General features: G+C 55.2%; 1 protein-coding gene across 1 annotated transcript; it reads left to right on the forward strand.

Moving 5' to 3' along the window:
* Nucleotides 1-895: 895 nt before the first annotated feature.
* Nucleotides 896-1,780, forward strand: LOC135324004 (olfactory receptor 14A16-like; the record flags this gene model as incomplete). Its single annotated transcript, XM_064499437.1, has 1 exon — nt 896-1,780. A coding segment is annotated over one exon (885 nt), but the record flags the coding sequence as incomplete, so codon positions are not given.
* Between the last annotated feature and the right edge of the window lie 23,229 nt (nt 1,781-25,009).

Raw genomic sequence — 25,009 nt, forward strand, 5'->3', positions numbered from 1 at the left:
AAAAGTCAGCTTTATTCTTGAGTCATACTTGTGGTTGGGCTGGATATCAGGACTACACTTGAGTGCACATCCAGAGCACTTAGGTTTTTAGCTCCTTGCCTGGCCCAAGAATTTCCTGGCCAGTCATCTGCACAGATGAGAGAATAGGTTGTCATGAAAGAGTGGACCACCAAGCAACTAGGTGATTGACTGGACCTAGGCAATTAAGTATTTGACTGTTAGTTATGGCAGCCCTGCAGGTGGGAATTGCTGAAGGTTGTAGAAATTCCGCAGTGGCAAATCCTGCTGTGTCTAGTCCAATTTGTATGCTGAAATGTGTTGATAAATATCTTGGGTGGAGTGTCCTGAAGTGTCCTTGCTGCAAAAGTGATCAAACTGTGCATAGCTAAGACATTTGTAAACAATCCATACAAAGTGTTCCTGCAGTAATTGTCACATACGCTGAAGTTAAAGTGTATCAATAGCAATGAATTATGCATGTGCTGGGTGGTCACGTGGCTTCCCAGCCAAATGGATTAGAGCTGAGCCAAACAGGGGTTCAGGAGTCTCAGCTAATCCCGCTGACAGCACTGCAAGGACACTTGGTCACTGCACAACGACTGACCATCCTGGTTTTGAGATTTCATTCTGAGTGTCTCTGTAACAAGCAGGGCTGACTCCTCTGGAGCCCATGAACGGAGGACCCTGCTCCTCCTGGCAGACTCCGAAAGCACAGACCAGAGCAGAAGTAGAGGAGGTGAAGGAAGGTCCTCCTGGCAAGGAGAAAGGAAACGTGGAGAGTTGCTGTGAGAAATGCTGTGGGTTTTGTTCAAAGTTAGTCCTAACTTGTCAATATCTTCTCCTCCCTGGACATTCTCCCACAGCCCAGAGGCAGCAAATGTCCAACAGCAGCTCCCTCAACGAGTTCCTCCTCTTGGGGTTTGCGGACACACGGGAGCTGCAGCTGTTGCACTTCCTGTTGTTCCTGGGCATCTACCTGGCTGCCCTCCTGGGCAACGGCCTCATCATCACAGCTGTAAGCTGCGACCACCACCTCCATACCCCCATGTACTTCTTCCTCCTTAATCTCTCCCTCCTCGATCTTGGCACAATCTCCTCCACTGTCCCCAAATCCATGGCCAATTCGCTGTGGAACACCAGGGCCATTTCCTACTCGGGATGTGCTGCCCAAGTCTTTTTCTTTGTCTTCTTAATTTCAGCAGAATATTTCCTTCTTACCATCATGGCGTACGACCGCTTTGTTGCTATCTGCAGACCCCTGCACTACGGCACCATCATGGGCAGCAGAGCTTGTGTCAAAATGGCAGCAGCTGCCTGGGCCAGTGGTTTTCTGTATTCTGTGCTGCACACTGCTAACACATTTTCAATACCACTCTGCCAAGGCAATGCCCTGGGCCAGTTCTTCTGTGAAATTCCTCAGATCCTCAAGCTCTCCTGCTCAGACTCCTACCTCAGGGAAACTGGGGTTCTTGTGGTTAGTATGTGTTTAGTCTTTGGCTGTTTCGTTTTCATTGTGCTGTCCTACGTGCAGATCTTTGCATCTGTCCTGAGGATCCCCTCTGAGCAAGGACGACACAAAGCCTTTTCCATGTGCCTCCCGCACCTGGCCGTGGTCTCCCTGTTTGTCAGCACTGTCCTCTTTGCCTACCTGAAGCCCCCCTCCATCTCCTCCCCATCTCTGGATCTGGTGGTGACTGTTCTGTACTCGGTGATGCCTCCAGCAGTGAACCCCCTCATCTACAGCATGAGGAACAAGGAGCTCAAGGAGGCACTGAAGAAACTGATTCAACTGGTACCAGTTCAGCAGCAATAAGCTGCCCATCCCTCTTTGTAAGTGACTTGAATTTATCTCAGACAACTCCTGTGCTTTGGGTATTCTCCCTGTGATAATCATGCTTGTACAGAAGTATTTGAATTCATCCCACTTCTCCAGAGGCACAAGCCCTGTTTGTCTGCCTGAGCTGCCTTCTGTAAATGTGTCTGTCACTGTGTCAGAGTTGGCCTCTCTCTAATAAAAGGGGATTTCCTCAGTGCAGTGCTTGAAAGTTGATTTCTTCTTCCAAAGCTGGAGCAAAGAATGCGCTCAAGGACTTTCACCATGAAAGGGCCTGTTGCATTTTTAGGGCTCTCCATGGGCTCAAGGTGATGAGCTCATGGGGTGCTGTGTTAGGGAATGAGGGCTGGATTCAGCTCTCACTTGTGGATGCCCAGTGCTCCTGGAGGTGCTAAATGGTCAAGCGGTGTCTGCCTGGGACTGTCTGCCCTATGACAGGGCTGGTGACAGATGCCCACAGTGGGGACCCTGCAGGCAGAGGGAAGTGAGCCTGGAGAGGGGTTCGTGTCACCCTCATTGAAAAACCCTGGGCTGCATCTAGGGACACACCTGAACACAGCCTGAGCCATGTGAAATGCCCTGTGATTGCTCAGAGCATCATCTACAGCCACAGACCCCTTGGTAGGGGGTGGTCAGGTGCAATGATGCCCGTCCAGCTGGGTCTGCTTCTCACCCCAACCACCACGGCCAGTGCAGAGTCACCCCGTGGCCCTGGGGCACCACAGCCCGCTCGCTCTGCAGAGCAGCACCGCCAGCTCGGGGCCCTGCGGGGAGCACAGGGGAGGCTCCAGGAGTGGCCAGGCAGGCCAGCACTGATGCCCTCCCTGGGGTGAGGACACACACCGGTGGGTTTGTGGGGCAGAGCCAGGTCTCGTGGAGGGGAAGCAAGACATGCCGGGCACAGGAGAGTGGAGGCCATTTGCAGCCCTGGCTGCACAGCTCAGGTTTATGGGTGAGTTTTGCTGTGCCAGCTCGTTCCTGCTGGGCTCAGCGCCTGTAACGAGGGGAAGAGCCAGGCCTAGGCAGCCTCTCTGCTGGCCCAGACTCCAGCAGGCCCTGGGCACGGCTGTGTGCTAACCCCTGCGTGGGGCATGGCCAGGGCTGGGCAAGGTGCAGAAACTGTGGAGGCTGCCAAAGCAGGAGGGCTGTGGGGGACGGGGCACCGAAGGCTGTCGCAGGGACTGTGCCAGGGGGACGTTGGCCTGGCCCACCAGCTCTTGTTCTTGCTCCAGCTGTGCTGGAGCCAAGGCCAAGGACCAAGAGGTCCCTCAGGCAAAGCTGTGCTCCTTGGGGAGCTGCCCTGAGCACCACAACAGGCAGAGCACACTCCTTGTCTGTCCCTGTCCTGCTGGGAGGGTGGCACGGGCACCAGGGAAATGGCCTGTTTCTGCCTGGGCTCAGTGCGGGAGTTTGGCCTGTGAAGTGAATGCGACAGCCACTGCTGCTGAAACACCAGCCATGGCTCCTCTCTGCAGCCCCCACTGGTCCCTGCCCACCTGCCCCTGACAACCTGCCACCACGCCCGTGCTGCCTCCTCCTCTGTCCCTCTTCTCCACACCGCAGGGACCAGTGATGCAGCAGGAGCTGGCACAGCCCCACAGCCGCTGCCTGGCCCCTGGCCCTCCCCTCCTGCCTGCCAAACATTACATCCATCTTCAAGAAGGACAGGAAAGAGGATCTGGGGAGTGATGGGCTGGTCAGTGTCACCTCAGGCCCTGGGAAGCAAATCTTCCAGGAGCTAGTTCCAGCCACATGAAGGGGTCAGGAACAGCCAGCACGAAGTCACTGGGGGCAAATTGTGCCTGACCAATCTGGCTGCCTTCTGTGACAGAATGACTGGCTGTGTGGAGAAGGGGAGTGCAGTGCATGCACTCCTTGAGTGTAGGAACGCCTTTGACATGGTCTTCCATAACTTCTTTGTAGCCAAACTGGGGAGAGGTGGGATGGAGGAATAAGCAATGGAGGGTGTGGGAAATGAGCTGGAGGCCGCCTGGCTCAAAGGGTGGAGAACAGTGGTACAAAGCCAAGGAGTCTTGAAAGACTGGGGATTTGGCTGACAGAAACTTCATGGCATTGTACAAGGACCAATGGCAGGTTGCTGTATCAGGGCGGGGCAGAACAGTCTGTGCATCAGGACAGGCTGGGACTTGACCGGTAGAGGAGTGACCCTGAGGAGAAGGACCTGGACGTTGCAAGGGATGTCACATGAGCCAGTGCTGCGTGCTCACCATAAGTCAGGCCAGCTGCATACGGGGCTGCATTAGGGAGGGAGCGGCCACCCAGACAAGGTGAATTATTATCCCCCTCGTCTCAGCACTGGTGTGGCCACATCTAGAACAGGGTGTCCCAGTGTGGGCTGCCCTGTGCTGGAGGAATGGGGAGGAACTGGAGAGGGTGCAGAGGAGGTCTGCCAAGATGAGGTTAGGGGTCTAAAGGACAGGGCCTTTATGGAGAGGCTGCAGGACCAGGGCTGCTTTAGCCTGGGGAAGGGGAGGCTGAGGGCAGTAGAGTCACTGCTTGTCACTGTTTGAAGAATTGTTTCAGAGATGATGGAGCTTTTCTTGGTAGTGGGAAACAGCATGAGAAGGGGAAACAGCCACAAACTGCAGCTTGTGGGGTTCAGCTGTGACAGTAGGAAATGTCACTCGTAGGGCAGTGCTGTGGTGCCAGAGGTCACCCAGGGGGAGCCTGTGATCATCCGCTGGCTTTGTGTTTCAAGGAAAAGCAAGTGAGGACAGAGAGACATCAGGAGAGGTGGAGACATCTTGGGGTGAAAGGAAGGTGGTGAAGCAGGTTGGGTATCTCCCGTCTCCGGGGAAACAGGCACAGGCATGGGACAGCGTAGGACAGGCTGTGGTGGAGACAGCCCAGGGCACTGCCAGGGCTCAAAGCTCCCAACAGAACTGAGGTCATTGTCCTCTTGTCTATGGCTGGCGTCTCTGCCAGCAAGGCCTCTGAGAAGATGCCCTTTCCTTAAAGGAGTGTATTTACAAGAGCAAGGTTTCAGTGAGCACCTGTAAAACAAAGATGTCTGCTTTTTAAGCTTTCTTTATTCTTCATATTGCAGAGTAAGTGATGTCCACCCTCTCCAACTGATATTGATCCAGAGTGTCTCCTAATGAGGTCTGGACATGGAGGAAAAGCAGTAGTTTTGACAGGGGACCTGCATGGACAACCTTCCTCCCAGCTCCCCAACCCTGCCATTTCCCTCTTCAGCCACTGGGGACTTGCATCACTCTTGCTAAAATCTAACGCTTTTCCACTCAAGGCTCTAGCTGAATGTTACAGCTCCTCTGCACCAATTCCCACCTGCTTGCCTTAGAGAACCAGCTGCAGACACAGGAGGATTTCTCTTAACTGCAAACAAAGAAAAATAAAATATGATCAAGTTTACTAAAAGTAAAATACACCCCTACACTATATGTTAAGTCCAAGCTGCCTGCAGTGAGCTCCACTTTCCACAAGCAATAACCTTCCTTGAAATGTTTTAGGTAGGAGAGATACAGCTAGACAGAAATACAGCTAAGGAGCTGGGTAAAGAGAGAGTTAGACTCTTGAAAGGGGAGGCAAGCTTCAGACTCCCTGCAGCTCAGAGCAGAGCTAGAGAGCTGAGTATCTGAATGGATAAAGAGCAAGGGGAGCAGGAAACCTGGAGAACTATGGAAAGTGCATATGTCCAGATAGTCTGATGCAAAGAGGACTTTAGAAATGATCCCTTTAATCAGGACATGGGGGAATATGTGAAAGATTCCTGAGATGCCGTCCACAGCATAACAGAGCAGTAATGCAAGTTGTCAGGGACACATCAATTCTTTTCTCCAGAGATGTACTCTTCCTCAAAAGTTCCACTATTTCATCACGGGAAAATATTGACATTAAGATTAGTCAATCCTTTCAGCTGATGCAAGTGTGCTCATATTTTTTAAATCTTGAAAACTGTTCTTCACCTTTCCAGGCAGAGCTCAGGGGTCCAACCACAAAGACCCAGTGGCCCTTGGAGAGGCCCCGGTGCGTCTGAGGCACCTGCCTGAACCTGGCAGCTCTCCCATAGGACCTGCGGGAGACCGCAGCCCCTCAAAGCTGCAGAGGGATGCTGGGCAGAGGGGACCAGGGCACCTGCAATGGCACCACATGTCCATGACCCTGTGATGGCATCCCACCCCAGTTCTGAAAATCACTTTCTTTCTGAAAACAAAAAAAAAAAAGAGAGAAAACCACAAAATTCCCATAAAAGACCACTATATTAAAGAAAAGAAACCAAAGCAAAGAAGGACCATAAGAACACAAAGAAGGCTGAAACCTGGAAACTGCAACCAAACATTCCTTCGCTTTGGATCATTCTCGTAATTTCTTCCTCATTTTGTTTTGTATTGACTGTTTCTAGACCTTTCTGCTATAATCAGACCTGCACCATTAAAACAGATATTTTTGTGCCTCGCACAGAGTCCAGTGCACCAACACCACCCCCAGCCCAGGGCTGCCCATGCCACTCCTCACTGCACAGAGTGAGTCACACTCTGAGGTGTCAGGCTCTCTCGACTGATAGAGGCAAGCAGGGTGACCAGCTTCAGTGAAATGCTGTATCTCTGGATGGCCAAATCTGCACAAACCTCAACATAGCTGTGTTAGAGTGATGTCTGAAAGGAGTCCCTAACCATCTAGCCACACTCCCGTTTGCTTCTCTGCACAGTAAATGAAGTGCTACTGAATTTGAGGTGACAACAGGGAGGAGGCTGATCTCCCCCAATGCCAGGCCACTTTAGTGCACATCTATGTCTAATGCAAGTGTCTGGACTTGCCTTTCTAGTCAAGGGAGAGAAATAAAATGTGCCCCAGAGAGGTCTTGAGAGATTTCTGGTGACCTAACGCTCCAGAAAGGTTCTCGTAGGTCCTGAGTCACATTTCCCAGACCCACACGGGCACACAGCCACTCCAGGGCATCTCAGGCAGCAATAGCCTCTATATGTGTGGGCAGATGAACAAAGGCCTGAACACCGACTTTTAGTCATAGGGTGAAACCCCTAGGGGTTTTACAGTGTGCTACCAAGAAGGAGTCACACTGCGTGCTCTAATGTACAGTTTGATGATGGGTGGGTGAGTTTAACTGTGCAAGGCCTCCTGGGACAGTCCTGGATGACTCTAGAAGGAACTGACCCTCACTTGTTTTTTTCCACACCTCACTGTCAAGAGGGGACCTTTGTCCAAAGTAGCTTCAGATCCACACTTGGGATGTCGTCTCAGAGGGGGTTCACCTCCAAAGAAGAGTCCAGGAGTGAGCTAGTAGCCAGGCTTTGTCTGGGCTGATCAGGCTCCCAGAGGCCGAGAGGATGAAGGAGCCAGGTGAGTTCATAGTGCTGCAAGGATGAATTACCCCAGATAAGGGCTGAGACCCTCTGTCAGCTGTAACAGAAGCCTGTACGAGCAAGAGTGGACGGACCTCCCAATGGTGGTTGTCCAAAACAAGGGGAGACAAATCCCAGCTGAAGAGCCCCTGTGGCATGGGAGCAAGCCAACAGGAGAAAATCCTCCCTGCTCTCCTCTGGATGAACACAGGGCATGGGCTTAACAGTCATGGGTGGGATTCAGCTCCCCTGATGGCAAAACGTACATGTCTGAGCTTCAGGAAAGAAAGACTGGAGAAGATGCCTCCATCCACTTCGAGGTGCAAACCACACAGGTAGAAAAATCACACCCCAGGTGCTGAGACACAAGTCACCTCATAGACTGCTGCTCCTTTCGCATCACTGGCAGAGACAGAAGTGACCTCACCATCACCTTCGTGGCCATGTGCCTCAGATTGGCCTTTGAGCTTTGGAGCCTATCAGTCCATCAGAAACCAGTACTCCCATCATCATCGTCCAACCCTATATGCCTGCTGCTGGCAGGTCAGCTTCTCAGAGGGACATGACCCAGCTATGTGCCAGCTGCTATTCAGTCAGGCACTCAGGCAGGAGTGACCTCACAATCACAATGCAAGCCATGTGCCTGCTGCTGGCCTATCAGGCACTCAGGCAGAAGTGACCTCACAGACAGTTTCCAACTCCTGTGCTTGCTCCTGGCCCATCATCTGCAGAGATAGAAGTCACCTCACAGTCCCCTGCATGGTCATGTGCCTCCTAAGGGCTTACAAGCTTCTGAGAGACAATCTTCTCCTAAAATACAGCCATGATACAACAGCTGTTTGTGCTGCCATTCAGAGGGACCTGGGCAGTCTGGAGAAATGGGCACAGAGGAACCTCATGAAGCTCCACAAAGGGAAACACAATGTCTCACACATGAGAAAGAGTGACTCTATCACCGGGACACAGTGGGTGCTGACTGGCTGGAAAGCAGCTTTGCAGAGAAGGACCTGGGGGTGCTGGTAGACAACATGAAGCAGCATGAGGAAGCAACATGTTCTCATGGCAAAGAAAGCCAATGGTTTCCTGGGCTGCACTGGGAAGAGTGTTGCTAGCAGGGCGAGGGCTCTGTGCCTGCAGGCTCTGTGTCAGCAGGCTCTGTGCCTGCTGTCTAATCAGGTCCTCAGGCACAAGTGACCTCAGAAGCACATTCTCATGAGAGAAGGACATGGGCCAAAGGCTGACCTGTCAGCTGCTCAGAAAGAAGTCACCTCACAGTCATCTGTCAAGCCCAGGTGCCTGCTGCAGGCCCTTCTGCTTCTCTGATGGACATGACCCAGCTATGTGCCTGCTGCTATCCAGTCAGGTACTTGGGCAGAAGGGACCTCACAATCAACATCCAAGTCATGTGTCTGCTGCTGGCCAATCACCTGAAGAGACAGGAGCAGGCTCTGTGCCTGCTGTCTAATCAGGTCCTCAGGCACAAGTGACCTCAGAAGCACATCCTCCTGCTGTGAGCCTGCTGCTTGCCTACCACATACTCCAAGACAAGTGACCTCAAAAACAATCAGCTTCGGCATGAGCCAAAGGCTGACCTGTCAGCTGCTCAGAAAGAAGTCACCTCACAATCATCTGTCAAGCCCAGGTGCTTGCTGCAGGGCTTCTGCTTCTCTGATGGACATGACCCAGCTATGTGCCAGCTGCTATCCAGTCAGGTACTACAGCAGAGGTGACTTCACAGTCAACATCCAAGCCATGGGCCTCCTGATGGCCTATCAAGAGCCGATACTGCAGTGACCTCACAGTCACCAGTCCCCTTCACTGCCATGTACTTGGTACTGGCCTATCAGCTACACTGTTATAGGTGACTGCACGATGAACATCCAAGCTGTGTGCTTGCTGCTGGCCTCTAAGCTGCACAGACAGAGGTGACCTCACAGGCACCTCCACAGCCCGGTGCCTGCTGCTGGACCATCATCTTCAGAGATGGAAGTGACATCACTGTCATCTTCACAGCCACAGACCTCCTAGTAGCTTAGGAACTTCCAAGACACAATTCCCTTCATCATAACTTTGCCACCCATCAGCCTCTCAGTGGCCCATCAGCTGATCAGGTACAAAGAACCTCACAAACAACATCCAAGCCCACACACCAGCTGCTGGCCTTTCAGCTTCCTGATGGACATGACCCAGCTACGTTCCTGCTGCTATCCAGTCAGGTACTTGTGCAGAAGGGACCTCACAAGCAACATCCAAGTCATGTGCCTGCTGCAGGCCAATCACCTGCGGAGACAGGAGTGACCACAAAACCTACATCCTAGCCCTGTGCCTGTTGGTGGCCTATCAGGTACTCAGGCAGACAGGACCTCACAACCACTGACCCCACACAGGAGTCAAGTGCTGCCTATCAGCTTTGCACATACTTGCATTTCTGTATTGCTGTAGAACTCTGCAGGTGTCAATCCCTCCTCTGGGCACACTCACCAAAACCAGAAGTCACCTCACCACCAGCAGCTGCTGGTCTGGCAGTTGCTCAGGTAGAAGTGACCTCACAAGTGCATGTCCCCACCAGGTGCCTGCTGCTGGCCTGTGGCTTTAGAGACTCCAGTTTCCTCAGAATACCTTCCCCAGCCACCAACATGCTGCTGCTCTACCGGGTCCTCTGCCAAGGAGACCTCACTATCAACTTCCACACCCATCTGCCTGCTGCTGGCCTATCAGGGACTCAGGCACAAGTGACCTCACAAGCAAATACCGAAGCCATTAGCCAAGTGTGAACCTTGAAGAGAGAAGTGACCCTACAGCGACTTTCCCAGCAATGTGGGAAATTACAGTCTGAGCAATACAATCTGTCAGGCACTGACACAGAGCTGAGCTCACAAACATTTCTCCACCACGTGTCTGCTGCTGGCCTCCCTGCTGCTCTGCAGGAAATGACCTCACAGTCTGTTCCCAGCAATGCTGGGGCCTGCTGCTGACCTATCATGTACCAAGACACAGCTGACCTCACCAGCACATTCCCCACTTCACAGCCTGCTGCTGGCCTATCGGCTTCTCACCCAGAAGGCACCTCACAGGCACCTTTACAGCCAGGCGCCTGCTGCAGCCCCAGAGGCTGCTGGGACAGGAGGGACCTCCGAGTCAGTTCCCAGCCAGGGGCCAGCTGCTGGCCTGCCAGCTGCTCTGTCTGCAGTGACCTCACAAGGGACTTCCCAGGCAGGGGCCTGCTGCTGGCCTATCAGGGACTCAGAAGGAGATGACCTCACAGTCCCCTTCACAGCCACGTGCCTGTCACTGGCCTATGAGCCTCTGAGAAAGCAGCTACCTCACGATAACTTCCCCAGACGTGAGACAAATGCTGACCTACCAGCTGCTCAGGCAGAGTGACCTCAAAAGCACAGATCCCAGCCAGGGACCTGCTGCTGCCCTATCAACTGCTCAGCTGGAAGTGACCACACAGCCACCTTTCCAGCCACAGCTCTGCTGCCATCCAAGCAGTTCATCAATCACAAGTGACCTCACAACCAACATCCAAGCCTTGCTCCTGCAGCTGGCCTATCAGCTACTCCAGCAGAAGTGACCTCGTCATCAGTAGCTGAGCCATGTGCCTCCTGCTGGCCTGTCAACTACTGACAAAGAAGTGATGTGACAACGGCGATCTTGTGGCACAGCTCTTGCAGACATTTGTGACCTCTCTCCCCACACCCCAGGCACACAGCTGTTGCCCCTGCAGCTCCCCCTGCCCTCCCCAAGGCTGAGCCAGCTACTCAACGGCCTCCCTGAGTCACATCGCGACAGCACAGATTCACATCATCCCCTCACCATGCTCACAGGGCAGCCAAACACCCCTCAAGTACCAGTCACTACACCAAAAAATTAGCACCTCCACCTAGCCTGTCACGTATTGGTGCAATGGTTACCTCACAGTCCAGTTCAAAGCCATATGCCTGAAGCTGCCCTCAAAGTGTCTGAGTCACAAATGACCTCACAAGCACAAAAGGTAGCAATATGCCGTCTGCTTGGTTATCCAAAACCGAGGCACAAGTGACCTCACTATCAGCCTTGAAGCCATCGCCTAGCTGCTCGCCTGTAACACACTCAGGAAAACGTGACCTCACAAGCACAGAGAGCAGCTGTGTCCCTGCTGCTGGCCTCTGAGGTACTCAGGAAGAAGTGACCTCACCGTTTGCCCCAAAGCCATGGTCCTACTGTTACGTCCTGAGGCAGAAGTGAGCTCAGAAGCACAACACCGCAGTGTCCCTGCAGCCTGCCTCTCGGGCAGCACTGAGACACGAGGGACCTCACCAGCATCACCAAAGCTATGTGCATGCTGTTGGCCTACCAGGTTCAGAGGCACAACTGATCTCACAAGCACAAACGGCATCGACGTGCCTGCTGCTGGCCTAGCTGGTACCGAGTCACAAGTGACCGGAAAAGTGCAGACCTTCACAGAGGAGAAGCTCACCTGGGCCACTCCCATGGCCCTTGAGTACGCTGTGATCACTCCGTACACAACAGTCTTCTGCAAACGGCTTTCACCTCCTGGCAGGATTCTCTCCAGGTCATGGCACAGCTCCACTCTGTCACCCTGGGCACAAATCACAAAGGTGAACGATTAATCTTGCTTTTCCTTTATGACCATCAAGTCCGAGCCATGAGCCTTTGCACTGGAGCACCTACACAATGACAGCAGGAGGCCACTGCCATTTCCAGTGCCGAGGTACAGAGATCAGCTGAGGGAGCAGCTGCGCTGGAAAGGGTTCCTGACACTGTCACATCAACTCAGCACTGCACCAGCCATCAACCTGACGCCAGACCTCGGCTGTGCCAGCTAGTCTGCAAACACACTGTCTCTGCCCCACAGAGCTGGCCCTTCTGCTGGATACAGCCAAGTGCCAGCAAGCAGAGATGGATGCAGGACCCTTGCCGCTTGCACACTCCCCAGGCACTGCTCTGCTCGCTGCCTTCCCTTGGCTCCTCAACCCACACACACAGGGAAGCTCTTGTGTTGACACCAGAAGGTGACCAAGGCAGTCTGGGCTCACAAGCTGCGTGCAAACACTCAGCACAAGCTCAGGGCCAGAGCTGGCTCCTTGGGTGATGCTGCTGCTTTCAGAAGGAAGGATGCTGCTGCCTGTGGGCACAGCAGGCTGCTGCTTTCAACCCCCACGACCCCACCACATCATGAACCTCCAGCTAGGGACAAGGGTTAGGGCATTTGTTTTGTAATAAAGAAGTTGCAGACACAACTTGGAAACATCTGGGAGTCGTTCAGGTCTCCTGAACCCCAAGTAACCTCTGCCCCTTTCCTTTCGTTAGCTGGACAAGGAGCTCCTGTGAAGGGAGAAAGGGTGCAGAGGCTTTGAAATGAGGCGCCAGCAAGGAGACAGCCCCAGACTGGAGGTGTGGGGAAACACCTGCAGTCCTGTGGGAACGGCTTCTGCAGCAGGAGTCTGACTCTGCCCCTGGGTTTGCAGCACACGGATGGTTGGGTGCCATGGGCAGCCTGGCCCTGGGCACATCTTCAGCCCTCCCAGAGCCAGAAGCCCAAGAGCTGTGAGACTTCCTCAGTTCAAGCTAAGCAGGCTTTGGGGCACACAAAGGCCCACAGGGGATGCTGGCATTTATTAGAAGTGTCTTTGACTTGTCCTATATGGCACCACAACCATCTAGGAAAAGGAGGGGGCACTACAGCATTTGCTGCGTGGGCCGGCACTAACAGCATTTGTGGGAGGAGGGATTTGCAGCAGAGCAGAGGTACCAGGAGATGAACCCACAGCCCAGGTCTCCCAGAAAAGCCAGGCGCATTTATGGCAGTCTTTGCATCCATATGTAGCCTCACCTCATTTACTTGCAGCTGCTTTCACACAGGGCTCACAGTGCTGGCAATGGGGTTGACAGCTACAGGGACACACCCTGGCACCCTGCCTCCATCCTCGGGGGCTCCAGGACTGCACTGGCAGCCTACCTGACCATGACTGGAGCAACCTAGGAAGGAAGAATCAGAGGGTTATTATCCGTTCTGTGGATCTTAAATAGTCACAACAGCCAGAGACCAATGTCTCCCCTCCATGCTGAGCTGCATTCATGAGAGCACAGGCAGCTGGGCCACTGCAGAGACTCTACCCCTGTTTTTTGGCACAGGGGAGACCATGATCTGGATACTGGGTCCTGTCTGAGCTCCCCAATTCCAGAAAGGCACTGACACACAGGAGGGAGCCCAGCCCAGGGCCACCAAGAAGGTCAAGGGCTGGAGCATGGGGCATAAAAGGAGGGGCTGGGAGAGCTGAGTTTCTTTGGCCTCAACAAGGGAAGGCCAAGGGGGATCTACGTACTGAGCACAGCTACTTTATGGAGCGCACAGAGAAGATGGAGCCAGATTTTCGTGGAGGTGCACAGTAACAGCATGAGAGGCAACAGGGACAACTTGCAGCATGGGACATTCTGTGAGCATCCCTGGCTCGCACCAGGATGCTCCAAGGAGGGAACAGAGTCACCAATGGTCCCCACCCCGGGTCTTCCAGAAGGACACTGTAATGGCAGGCTGGGCTCTAGGAGCAGGGCACTGCTCTCTCTGTACACCTCTGTCCGTGATGAGCACCAATACATGGGGGCCACCACCCATCCCCACCACAGAACACCCACCACTGTGACACCTCGTATCGCCCACCCCTCCCCTCACAGAGGGTTCCCAGCCAACACACACCTCTGCAGCAGGGACACGCAGGGCACAGCAGCACACATGGCAGCAGACAGGGCACCCCCAGGGCCCCAAAATATACACAGACCAACTCTCCAGCCCTTCCATTCCCTTCCAGTCCTCCAAGGCCTTGCAACAGGCCCTTCCTCTCAACAGCCAGGCACAGCCCTGTGCCTGCTCACTTCCCACCTTCAGGAATCAAAGGACAGAGATGTCCTTCAGGTCTTGGAGAACAATTGCAGAAGCCCATGGTATTTCGATGGAACAGAACATTCTGCAGCACACAGACAAATGAAATCAGAGATTACCAATGTCACTGCTCACACCAGCACTTCATTCATTTCGCAGCGTAAAAATTCTAGCTGGACTCCGTCATCCACTGGTAGCAAGTTATGAGCAAGAAGCACGAAGTCAAATCCCACACCTACGTTTACCAGTGAACAATAGCCTCATTTGAAATGTAGCACTACTAATTCATGATGACAGAATGGAATGAGACTTTAGACAGATGGTTTGGAACATTATTGTCTATTTCTGCTCAACTTATTAGTTGCATCTCTATAGTGCTGTAGAGGTCTGCAGGTGTCAATCCCTCCTCTGGGCACACTCACCAAACCCAGGAGTGACCTAACCGCCAACATCCAAGCCATGGGCCTTCTCCTGGCCTAGCAGCTACTCAGATGGAAGTAACCTCACAAGTCCATACAACCACCAAGTGCCTACTGATGGCCTATGGGCTTCAGACAAGGAAGTATCTGGAAATAATTTTCCCTGCCATGAACATGCTGCTGCCATACCAAGTAGTCTGACCCAGGAGACCTCACAATCTGCTTTCACACCCATCTGCCTGCTGCTGGCCTGCCAGGACTGAGGCAGAAGTGACCTCACAAGCAAATGCCCAAACCATTAGCCAAGTGCTACCCTTGTAGAGACAAGTGACCTCACAGCGACTCTCCCAGCAATGTGCCTCCACACAGTCTACCAGGCACTGAGACAGACATGAGCTCACAAACACTGTCCCTGCCACGTGCCTGCTGCTGGCCTCCCTGCTGCTCTGGAGGAAATGACCTCAGAGTCAGTTCCCAGCAAGGGGCCTGCTGCTGGCCTATCACATACCAAGAGACAGCTGACCTCACCAGCACATTCCCCACTTCACAGCCTGCTGCTGGCCTATCGGCTTCTCACCCAGAAGGCACCTCACAGGCACCTTTACAGCCAGGCGCCTGCTGCAGCCCCAGAGGCTGCTGGGACAGGAGGGACCTCCGAGTCAGTTCCCAGCCAGGGGCCAGCTGCTGGCCTGCCAGCTGCTCTGTCTGCAGTGACCTCCCAAGGGACTTCCCAGGCAGGGGCCTGCTGCTGGCCTATCAGGGACTCAGAAGGAGATGACCTCACAGTCCCCTTCACAGCCATGTGCCTGTCACTGGCCTATGAGCCTCTGAGACAGCAGCTACCTCACGATAACTTCCCCAGCCGTGGTCCAAATCCTGGCTTAGCAGCTGCTCAGCCAGAAGTGATCTCCAAAGCACATGTCCCAGCCATGGACCTACTGCTGCCCTATCTACTGTTCACCTGGAAGTAACCTCACAGTCATCTTTCCACCCACAACTCTGCTGCTATCCAGTCACTTCATCAGTCACAAGTGACCTCACCATCAACATCCATGCTTTCTTCCTGAGCTGGCCTATCAGCTACTCCAGCAGAAGTGACCTCACCATCAACAGCTGAGCCACAGGTCTCCTGCTGGCCTGGCAGCTACTGACCAAGAGCTGATTTGACACTAGGGATCTCCTGGCCCAGCTCTCGCAGACAGCCGTCACCTCCCTGCCCACAGCCCGGCCACGTGGCTATTGCCGCCTGCAGCTCCCCCTGCCTCCCCCAAGGCTCAGCCAGCCCCTGAGCGGCCGCCCGGACTCACCCCGGGGCCTCACAACGATCACAGTGCAGCAAAACACCCACTACGCACCAGTTACTGCCCCAAGACAACATCAGCTCCTGCCTAGGTAGCACCTACACCTGGCCTGTTCAAATTAGCAATTGCAGAAGGGCCTGCAAGTCATTCTGGACAACATCTCCTAACAGGAGGATTGCATGGGAGCAGCGACCATGGAGCTGGAGACAGCAGGGCCTCATGGCCCAGGCAGAGGGAGAAGCCTTCCTGCAACTCCCAAGTCTGGTTCCTGCCCCAGTGCTGAACACACCCAGCAAATCCTCCACACCCCCAGGACAACAAGCACTCTCCTGCTTGGGGCCCTGACACTCTGAGACACGGGGAAGGACTGCGGCCAGGGCATCTCAGCGGGGTAAACCAGCAGAGCTGGGATTCAGCAGCTCTGCAGCCCAGCCTGGGAGCAGGGCTAATGACCCCACCCTCCTCCCCTTGCTGGCCAATCGGAGGGCAGCACTGGAGGCAATGCCGTGGCAGCACTGTGGCCCTGTGTGACCCGCCTGGCAGCCCCTCCCCTCCCCCCTCTTCCCCCACCCCCCCCCCCCGCGGTGGGCGGCAGCGCGGGGTGCGGTGGGGCCTGGGGGCAGCTGGGTGCTGTGTGCCAGGGCACTGTGGGGCCCCGGGGCCCGGCCACTGCCTCACAGGGTCTGGGCTCTGCTGCAGGGGTCCCACGGGGCTCCTGACTGCCCTGCACCTGGGGGCCGCGCCGGGCGTGGGGGAGCAGCCCTGGGGCTGCTGCTGCTGCCGGCCTTGGTGCCGGCGCGGGGACCCTGGGCATGGCTTGGGCGCCAGAGCCAGTGGGCAGCATCCTGCTGCCCCTGGGCAGGGCAGGGCAGGGATGGGCCAGGCAGGGTCTGGCCCCTGAGGCCCCGGCCCCCTGCCTGTGGCAGCCCCAGGGCTCGGCAGCCCTCGCACTGCGCAAGGCAGGGCTGGACTGAGGCCAGGCAGGGGCTGGTCTCTGCAGGGCCGGGCTGGGCCCTGGTGGGTCACTCCTGAGGGCTGAGGAGCCCATGGCGGCACAGGAGAGCGATGCAGGGACAGCAATGGGGAGAGCAGCTCTGGGCCTGCTGGTGGTGCAGGGCCTGGAGGAGGGCTGGGGTAGATGGCCGTGTTGGACTCCCCCCAGCACTGCCCACCACGGCTCAAAGATTGCTTGGGATCAGCCAGGACTTTTGGGGTGGCGATGGCACCCCCACCTGTTTCCAAGCTGCTCTCCCAAGCATGCTTTCTTCTGGCTGCAGAGGTTTGACGCCAATTTGCAGGAGGACAGCGGCTGTGGCCATCTGAAGATGGCATCTCTGAGCCAGAACATGCTCTGCCAAGCTGAAGGCAGAAGAGGATCCATGGGGAAGAACAGAGGTTCTCCCAAACAAGTAGACTACTAGGATTTGTTACAAGGTGAAGGATCCATTTCCAGCAAGGGCATTTCCAGAAGGCTCTTGAGAGCCCCACAGGAACTGCAGGTCACCCCAGCCTCTACGACGCAGCACCCCTTTCCTCTCAGAGTCAGATCTCAAAAGGGGACCCTATCCCAGGAAAACCTGGCCATGGATTGCCCCCACCCTCACAGGATCCTTGTGGCTTAAGGCCAAGCCCCAGGACCCAGGAGTCCTGGCTGCCACATTGTCCCCCCCAGCCAGTCAGGACCCTATAAAAGGGCTCTCATGGCAGCCCCCACCCTGTGCAGCCACCCCCACAGCCCAGGATCCACAGCCCTTTTTACAGCTAACAGTCCCTGTGTGACCCCTCAGGAAGGAGCTCCCAAAGCCCTTACCCTCAGTGGAGAGCTGCAGGAGCACTGGGAACAAGGAGCTGGGGTCTGGGCTGATGGAAGTGGTCCATCAGTCCTCCATCTTGCTTGTCCCCTTGCCCCTGTCTTGCCTCTCCAGATGTGGAAGAAGGATGCTCTTCCCATTTTGTTACACAAAACTCTCTGATGTGCCCCTGCTCCTCTGGCTGTCAGTGAGGGGCCTCAGCATGGCTCCCATCCCCTCTCCTTGCCCCGGAGTGGCTCCAAAGGGCAGTGGCAGGCAGCACGTGAGCGGTGCCCAGCAGTGACCAGGCCTTGCAGGGAAGTGAGGGTACCCCTGTGGTACCAGGGAGACCTCTGTGTGATGCAGCACATCCCACTGTGACCTCAGCTCGTGTCATCTGGGGGCTCAGGAGGTCACTGCCATGCAGATGGCACAGCCAGGGAGGCAGCAGGGAGATTTCCCCTCATGTCCTGGAAATCAGTCACCTCCCTGCACCCCAGTTACTTTCCAGAACTTGCTGATAAATCCTTCAGGAATGTCTCCAGATGGTGCCAAAGGCTGTGAAATATCTAAAAGGGGGCACTGGAGAAGTCACTTCTGTGCCTCTGCACTGACAGACCTCTGCCCTGGGCAGACCTGTGCAGGAATCCAGAGCTTCAGGGCTGGTTTAGGATTTGGCGTTTTTCAAAGCCAGGATCAAAGTCATGTGGGATGAAACAGCACAAAGCATGGCCACAGGCCATGCTCTGCAGTCCGGCCTGGGAGCAGGGCTAATGGCACCGGCCAGGGCAGCACTGGCCGCCCAGCAGCTGCCCAGGCCCTGCAGGAGCCCAGCAGCTCCCAGGACAGAGCTGCTCTGCAAACACCCTCCCGGCTGCTGCCAGGGCTGCAGGGCTGCGGCCCAGCAAGAGGCCCGGAGCAGCCGCAGCGGCTGGGGCCCGGTGGGACCCACGGGGACAGCCTCTCTGCGAGCCCTGGGAAACGCGCTGTTCAGGACAAAAGGGAGCCTGGGGCCGGAGCCCACGGGCAGTGTCTTGCTGCCCCATGGCAGGGCAGGGCAGGGCCCTCTGGCCCCTGGGGCCCCGGCCACTTGCCTGCGGCAGCCCTGGGGCTTGGCAGCCCTCGTGCTGCACCCGGCAGGGCTGGGCCGCTGCCAGGCAGGGGCTGCTCTCTGCGGGGCCGCACTCGGCCCCAGCGCATCGCTCCGCAGGGCTGAGGAGCCCCAGGGCCCCGGGGCAGCCAGGGCCAGAGCAGCTCGGTCTGCCGGTGCTGGGCAGTGGAGGTGTGGGCCTGGGAGGGGGTGGGGAGATGGCCCTGCTGGGCTGCCCCCAGCACTGCCCCCCACAGCTCAGAGAAACAGGCTTGGGGTCAGCAGGGACTTGTGGGGTGGCGATGGCACCCCCACCTCTTCCCAAGCTGCTCCCCCAAACAGGCTGTCTTTTGGGTGCAGAGGTCTCACCCCATTTTGCAGGAGGACAGGGGCTGTGGCGATCAGAGGACAACATCTCTGAGCCCAAAACATGCTCTGCCAAGCTGGAAGCATAAATGGATCCACAGGGAAGGAACAGTGGTTCTCCCAAACAAGTAGGGGCCTTCAGATTACTTCAAGATGAAGGTTTCATTTCCAACATGGGCATGTCCAGCAGGCTCTTGAGAGCCCCACGGGAGCTGCAGGACACCCTAGCTCCAGGACACAGGACTCCTTTCCTGCCAGAGCCAGATGCCAAAGGGGGACCCACTCCCAGGAAACCTGGATCTGCATTATCCCCTGCCATGAGTTATGGAGCTGGCCCCAGAGGAGCCTTGGGGCTCAGGGCAGCCCCATCCCCAGGACTCAGGAGTCCCAGCTGCCACCTTGTCCCCTGACCCAGACAGGACCCTCAGGCAGGGCTGTTGTGACAACCCCCAGCCCTCTCCAGCCACCCCTGCAACCCAGGACCCACCTCTGTTTTTGCAGTTAACAGTCTCTGTGTGACACCTCAGGAAGGAGCTCCCGAAGCCCTTACCCTTGGTGGAGAGCTGCAGAAGTGCTGGGAACAAGGAACTGTAGTCTGGGCAGGAGGTCTTGGTCCAGCAGCCCTCCCTCTTACTTGCCCCCTTCTCATCAGCGTGTCTCTCCAGATGTGGAGGAAGGACACTCTTCCCATCTGGTTATGCAAAACCCCTCTCCAACATGTCCCTGCTCCTCTGCCTGTCAGTGAACAGCTCCAACATGTCCCCACTGTCTCCTGTCCCTCCTCCTTGTCATGGAGCGGTTCCGAAGGACAGCAGTGGGGAGCACATGAGCAGTGCCCAGCAGTGCCTGGGTCTTGCAGGCAAGTGAGGACACTGCCATGGCAGCACCAAGGAGACCGGCCTGTGATGCAGCACATCCCACTGTGACCTCAGCTCGTGTCATCAGGGGGCTCAGGAGGTCACCGCCATGGAGATGGCACAGCCAGGGAGAGAGCAGAGAGGTTTCCCCTCACGTCATGGAAAGCTGTCACCTCCCTTCACCCCAGTTATTTTCCAGAACTTGCTGATAAATCCTTCAGGAATGTCTTCAGATGGTGCCAAAGGCTGTGAAATATCTAAAAGGGGGCACTGGAGAAGTCACTTCTGCACCCGCCACTGACAGATCTCTGCCATGGGCAGACCTGTGTGGGAAGCAGGGGCTTCAGGGCTGGTTTAAGGTTTGGCATTTTTCAAAGCCAGGGTCAAAGTCATGCGGGATGAAACAGCACAAAGTGTGGCCACAGGCTGACATGCTTTGGTGAGCCTCAAAACTGGTTTCTGCTGTGGGTTGGTCTTTTTGTAGAAGTAGGTTGTAGGTCAATATGGGAGAGGACAGAGCCTTCCTCCTTGAGGCACCAAAGCAGGCTTTTTGTTTTCGAAACTCCTCATCAAGGTTTCTCAGTCTGCGGTGCTTCAGATAGGGATGATATGCCAGAAAAGAGCAAATGTACTGTGACTGCAAGGTGGGAACGAGAGTGTCGTATACCACTGGAGAGAGACGCTCAGAGTTCGTGAGGGGTTAAACAGGATAGATTTAATAAAGGACTTGCACTCTAGACTGCACAGGGAGCCCTGGGAACTGCAAGGAGGGGTCGCTAGCAGGAGGCTGCTGGACGCATAGGTCAGACACACGGGTCAGATGCCCAGGTGGGACCCCCTGTGTATTGCAAGGGCCCTGTTTTGTCTACTACAACTATTTCCTTATCTCAGCTGTGCTAACCATGAGAAACTGCAGTCTGGGAAGCAGCTAGACATTGTGGACAAAATGGAATATGCATGTCTGGCCCTGATGGGCATTTGGTCAGTGTGTAGTTCCACACTCTTGGGCTGCTGCTACATAATCTGCCAGTCACTGACTCCTCACCAGATCTCCCGCAGGTCTTCTCACTGCACTCCACCCCCGACTGACCGAGACGTGGTGTTGGTGCCACCAGTGCGTAGGCAAGGTTTGGACATGCCTTTCAGGCATTAGCTGAACTGACAGCTAAGGTGTACAAGCAACTAAATTATAGCAAATATATATAGTAAATTATAACATACATGCACGCAAAACTACTCCACTCAGAAGACTGGGAGTATAATGCATTTCCCCATTGTCCTAAATTCAACAGCCATGATGACAGTCACTGCCAGGGGTTGTCCCATGCTGATTTGTAGGATTTTACATCATATAGTCCTTGGGGTAGGCTCATTATCTTCTGGAAGTTGGGTTTGATGTGCTTACTGCAGGTTCATCAGTGTCCCAACTGCTGTCAGAGTACAGGGTTAGATGGAGAGCAGCAATGTCATGGCTCCACTCAGCATACTCATCAGGTCTCGGTTCTCTGGGTGAGAGTCTCCCAGAGTGAACATGGACTGGGGCACTTTCCCCTCTGATTAGTACCGGGTGGGTGTCTCCTGGCCCATCAGCAATGATTTCCCCCTCCAACTGTTTGGGTTTAGTCAGATCATGCACCCTGTACAGCCAACACTGCCTGGATGCTGAGTGGGCTGCAAGGAATCTCCTGCCTGGGCAGTGGGGACCCCTGTCTGCTCAGATATCAGTTGGGCTATTGGGTCTCCCTGTGTACATCGCAGGGGTTGGGATCTGGTGTAGTGGATCACAGCTCTCACCTCCTCAGGACAGTTCAAGTCAATGACCCCTGCCACGATGTCCACCCCCACCCTGGAGAGCTAAACTATTGCAGGGCACCAAGCGACCATCATGCTCCTGAGGTATAGCAACCGCCCACCCCATACTCAAGAGATGACGGCTCTCTAGTTCCAGGGTTATTTCTTTGTGTGGCAATCGCAGGTCCAACCCTGCACTCCTGGGCTCGGCTCACATGGGGAGGCAGGCTTGGGGGTGCAGCCATTGCACTCTAAGCACACGCGGCTGCTCCATGGATTCCCCTTAGAAAGGAGCATATGGGGTAGAGCCACGTGGTGGGTGGTCACTGAGGCAGGTAGTTGCTTGACAGAAGTTTTTACTCCAACTCATGAAGGTACCAGCAGGGGACAGTGTGTGCAGCTGCTCTTTGAGCAGCCCCTTCATTCTATCAATCCTGCCCTTTGCAGAAGGCAGGGTATGTGATATGTCCAGGCTATTCCCCGCTCTCCACCCCAATTCTGAACGTCACTGCCTGTAAAATGAGTGCCCTGATCACTTTGGCTTTCCACTGGGGAACTGCATAACCCAATCAAGTCTTCTAATGCCTTAATGGTGTGAGCCTGGGTGGCCGCAGCGCAGGAGTGGACGTATATAAACCAGAGCAGGTATCTACAGCAGTCAGGACATATCTGTGCTGCTGGCTCTCCTGTAAGGGTCCAGTATCATCAGTTTGCCACAGACTTTTGTCCTCTGTGAATATACTCCTTCTTGGTAGGCAACGGCAGTGGAGCTAAGCAGATGCAAGAGGGGCGACGCTGCCTGGCCCCTGTTTGTGCCACTGGCAGCTCCCCGTCCATGCATGCTGCTGGTGGGGCAGTGGGTGTCATGGATCCCCCTTGTTCTCTCCTGGGATCTTGGGGCAGAGCTCCATCCTACCGAGCTCCTCTCTAGCAAATTAAACTGCCTCTGCCCCATCGTCCCACAGCCTGAACAGCCACTCTGACAAGCCTTCACAGGGCTGCTGCCTGCAACACCCCTGCACATGCTGCAGCTCTGATGCTTTAAATCACCAGTAGTTGTGGTCCCTTGCAGATTGGCTGCATTTGGTCCAGTGAGCGGCTGCTCTGCCACCAGCCGGGCAGCTGCCTCCTCCTCCTGCGTTGTCTGACTCCGAGCTGGGTGGCTTATCAGGGTCCCAGACATTGCCATCCCAAGTTTCTGGATCCCAATCCACTTTTCGCACCAGTGCCCGCACTGCCAGGGGACAGACATCTCACCGACCACCCTGTCACCACAAGCAATTTGCAATGCAGGCGGCCAAAACAGCACACTGGTGCTAAAGCTTCTCGATTCAATCCATGGTTGCAGTTGCAACCTCCTGGGTCAGCTGGTGAGCCTCCTTAGCAGCTTTGAGATCGCTTTCCAACTGCCCATTTCCCTGGTGCTGCATCAGTAACGCCTTGTCCAGGGTGCAGAGTGCAGTCAGGAGGATCCACCCCAGATCCCCCACTGCCTTTCGCATCACCAGCCCTGCTTTTTCCAGCCACAGCTTGGAAACCAGTTCCAGGAGCCGCTCTGGGGATGCTCCCAGCTCACTCTCTAGCTCTGGCCATGTGGTGGGACGACTCACCCCACCAGCTTGTGAGCCATGGGTGCCCACCGACCCGTAGCAGCCACCCAGGAATGTGGCTCCCTGCCTCCCCCTTGTCCTTTTGCCCCAAAAGAGGCACCTCCACACCAGTCTCCTGCCAACTACGCCAAATGTCACTGCAAGGTGGGCAAAAGAAGGTTGGATAGTGGCAGACAGAGATGCTCAGATGTTCATAAGGGGTCAAACAGGATAGATTTAGTAAAACATTTACACTCCAAGCTGCATGTGGAGACCTGGGAACGGTACGGAGAGGTTGCTGGCAGGAGGCTGCTGGAAGCATGGGTCAGACGCCCAGGCGGTGCTCCATTCGTATCCTAAGGTCCTCTTAAATCTACTAGAACTATTTCCTTATCTCGGCTGTGCTAATCTAGAGAAGCTACTGTCTGGGAAGCAGCTAGACATTGTGGACAAAAGGGAATATGCGTGCCTGGCCATGATGGGAATTTGGTCACTGTGTAGTTTCACATGCTGGGCCTGCTGCCACGTACTCTGCCAGTGCCTGACTCCTCGCCAGGTCTTCCACAGGTGTTCTCACTAGAGTGGGGAATGGCCAGTTCTGGAAATGGTTGGTACAAGGGGCTGGGTGTGTGAGGAGTTTCCTGGGACAGCTTCTCCTCTCAGTACATGCAACAACAAGTGGGCTGGATCTTTGGTCTGAGGCACCCTCTTTGAGGCTCCCCACAAGATGAGGATGGTCTACAGGCCTAGTAGATGGCCTCAGGATCTCCTCTGCATGCTCCCTGACAGCCCTGCAGAGGACCCAGGAGAGGGCTCATCCTCCCAGGCTCATGGCAGGATGTCCAATCCTCCAGCTAGGCATGGAGCTTTGTCTGGGTGTGACTTTTGGGGTAAGAACCAGCGCACAGGGTGGGTGAGATTGTCACAAGAATATGTGGGGACAGCAGCAAACTGATGTAGCTCCCAGGTCCTGCTTCTTTCAGCACAAGCTCTGACAAAGGGTGCCAGCCTTCTTTTGGAGCCACCCATCAGGAGGGATGATGGTACGATAAGGTGGGAGGGCGGGGAGCATTAATCCTTCTTCAGCCACTTCCCAGGCCAGGTGGAGGCCAGGACAGCAAGGGCTTCTGGCTCTGCACTGGGAGCTCATTGTAGTGTACCCACACTCTGAACATCGTCTTGGATTAAATGTCACCATTTTTTTCTCCAAGACACTTTCAAGCCCAGTTCCACTTCCTTCTCGTCTCTCCCAATCCCTCCTCTGATCTCACTGGCCGTTCCCACACACCCCTCCCCTGTTCTCCTTCCAAGGCCCTGAGCTAACTGTGCTGCTCTGCAGAGTGAGGAGGCTGTGGGGCCCCGGGGGGACTCTGCACTGGCCATGCTGGTCAGGGTGGGAATCAGACCCAACCAGAGGGGGATCACGGCCTCTAATCCCTCCAGGGGACTGCAGATGTGGCAGGTGCTTGGAAGGACTATGGGGCATTTCCAAAGTCATGTCCTGGTCTGCCTCTAGATTCAGCATGTGGTATTTCATTGACGATGACATGAATCACTCTCCAGTCTCCCTTCTCCACGCCAGCTGGGTCCCCACTGCCTCTCCAGGGATTGCAGAGGCCTCCTTTGCCCACAGATACTTGGGTTTAGTGCTTTACCTTTAGATGGCTCCACCTTGGAGGATCTTTCCTTCTGTGAGGCTCCCCTCACTGCCCACCCCAGGCACACACTGTCCCAGGAGTCCGCT

This window comes from Dromaius novaehollandiae, chromosome 30 (genome assembly GCF_036370855.1).
Source record: "Dromaius novaehollandiae isolate bDroNov1 chromosome 30, bDroNov1.hap1, whole genome shotgun sequence".
Taxonomy (NCBI): Eukaryota; Metazoa; Chordata; class Aves; order Casuariiformes; family Dromaiidae; genus Dromaius; species Dromaius novaehollandiae.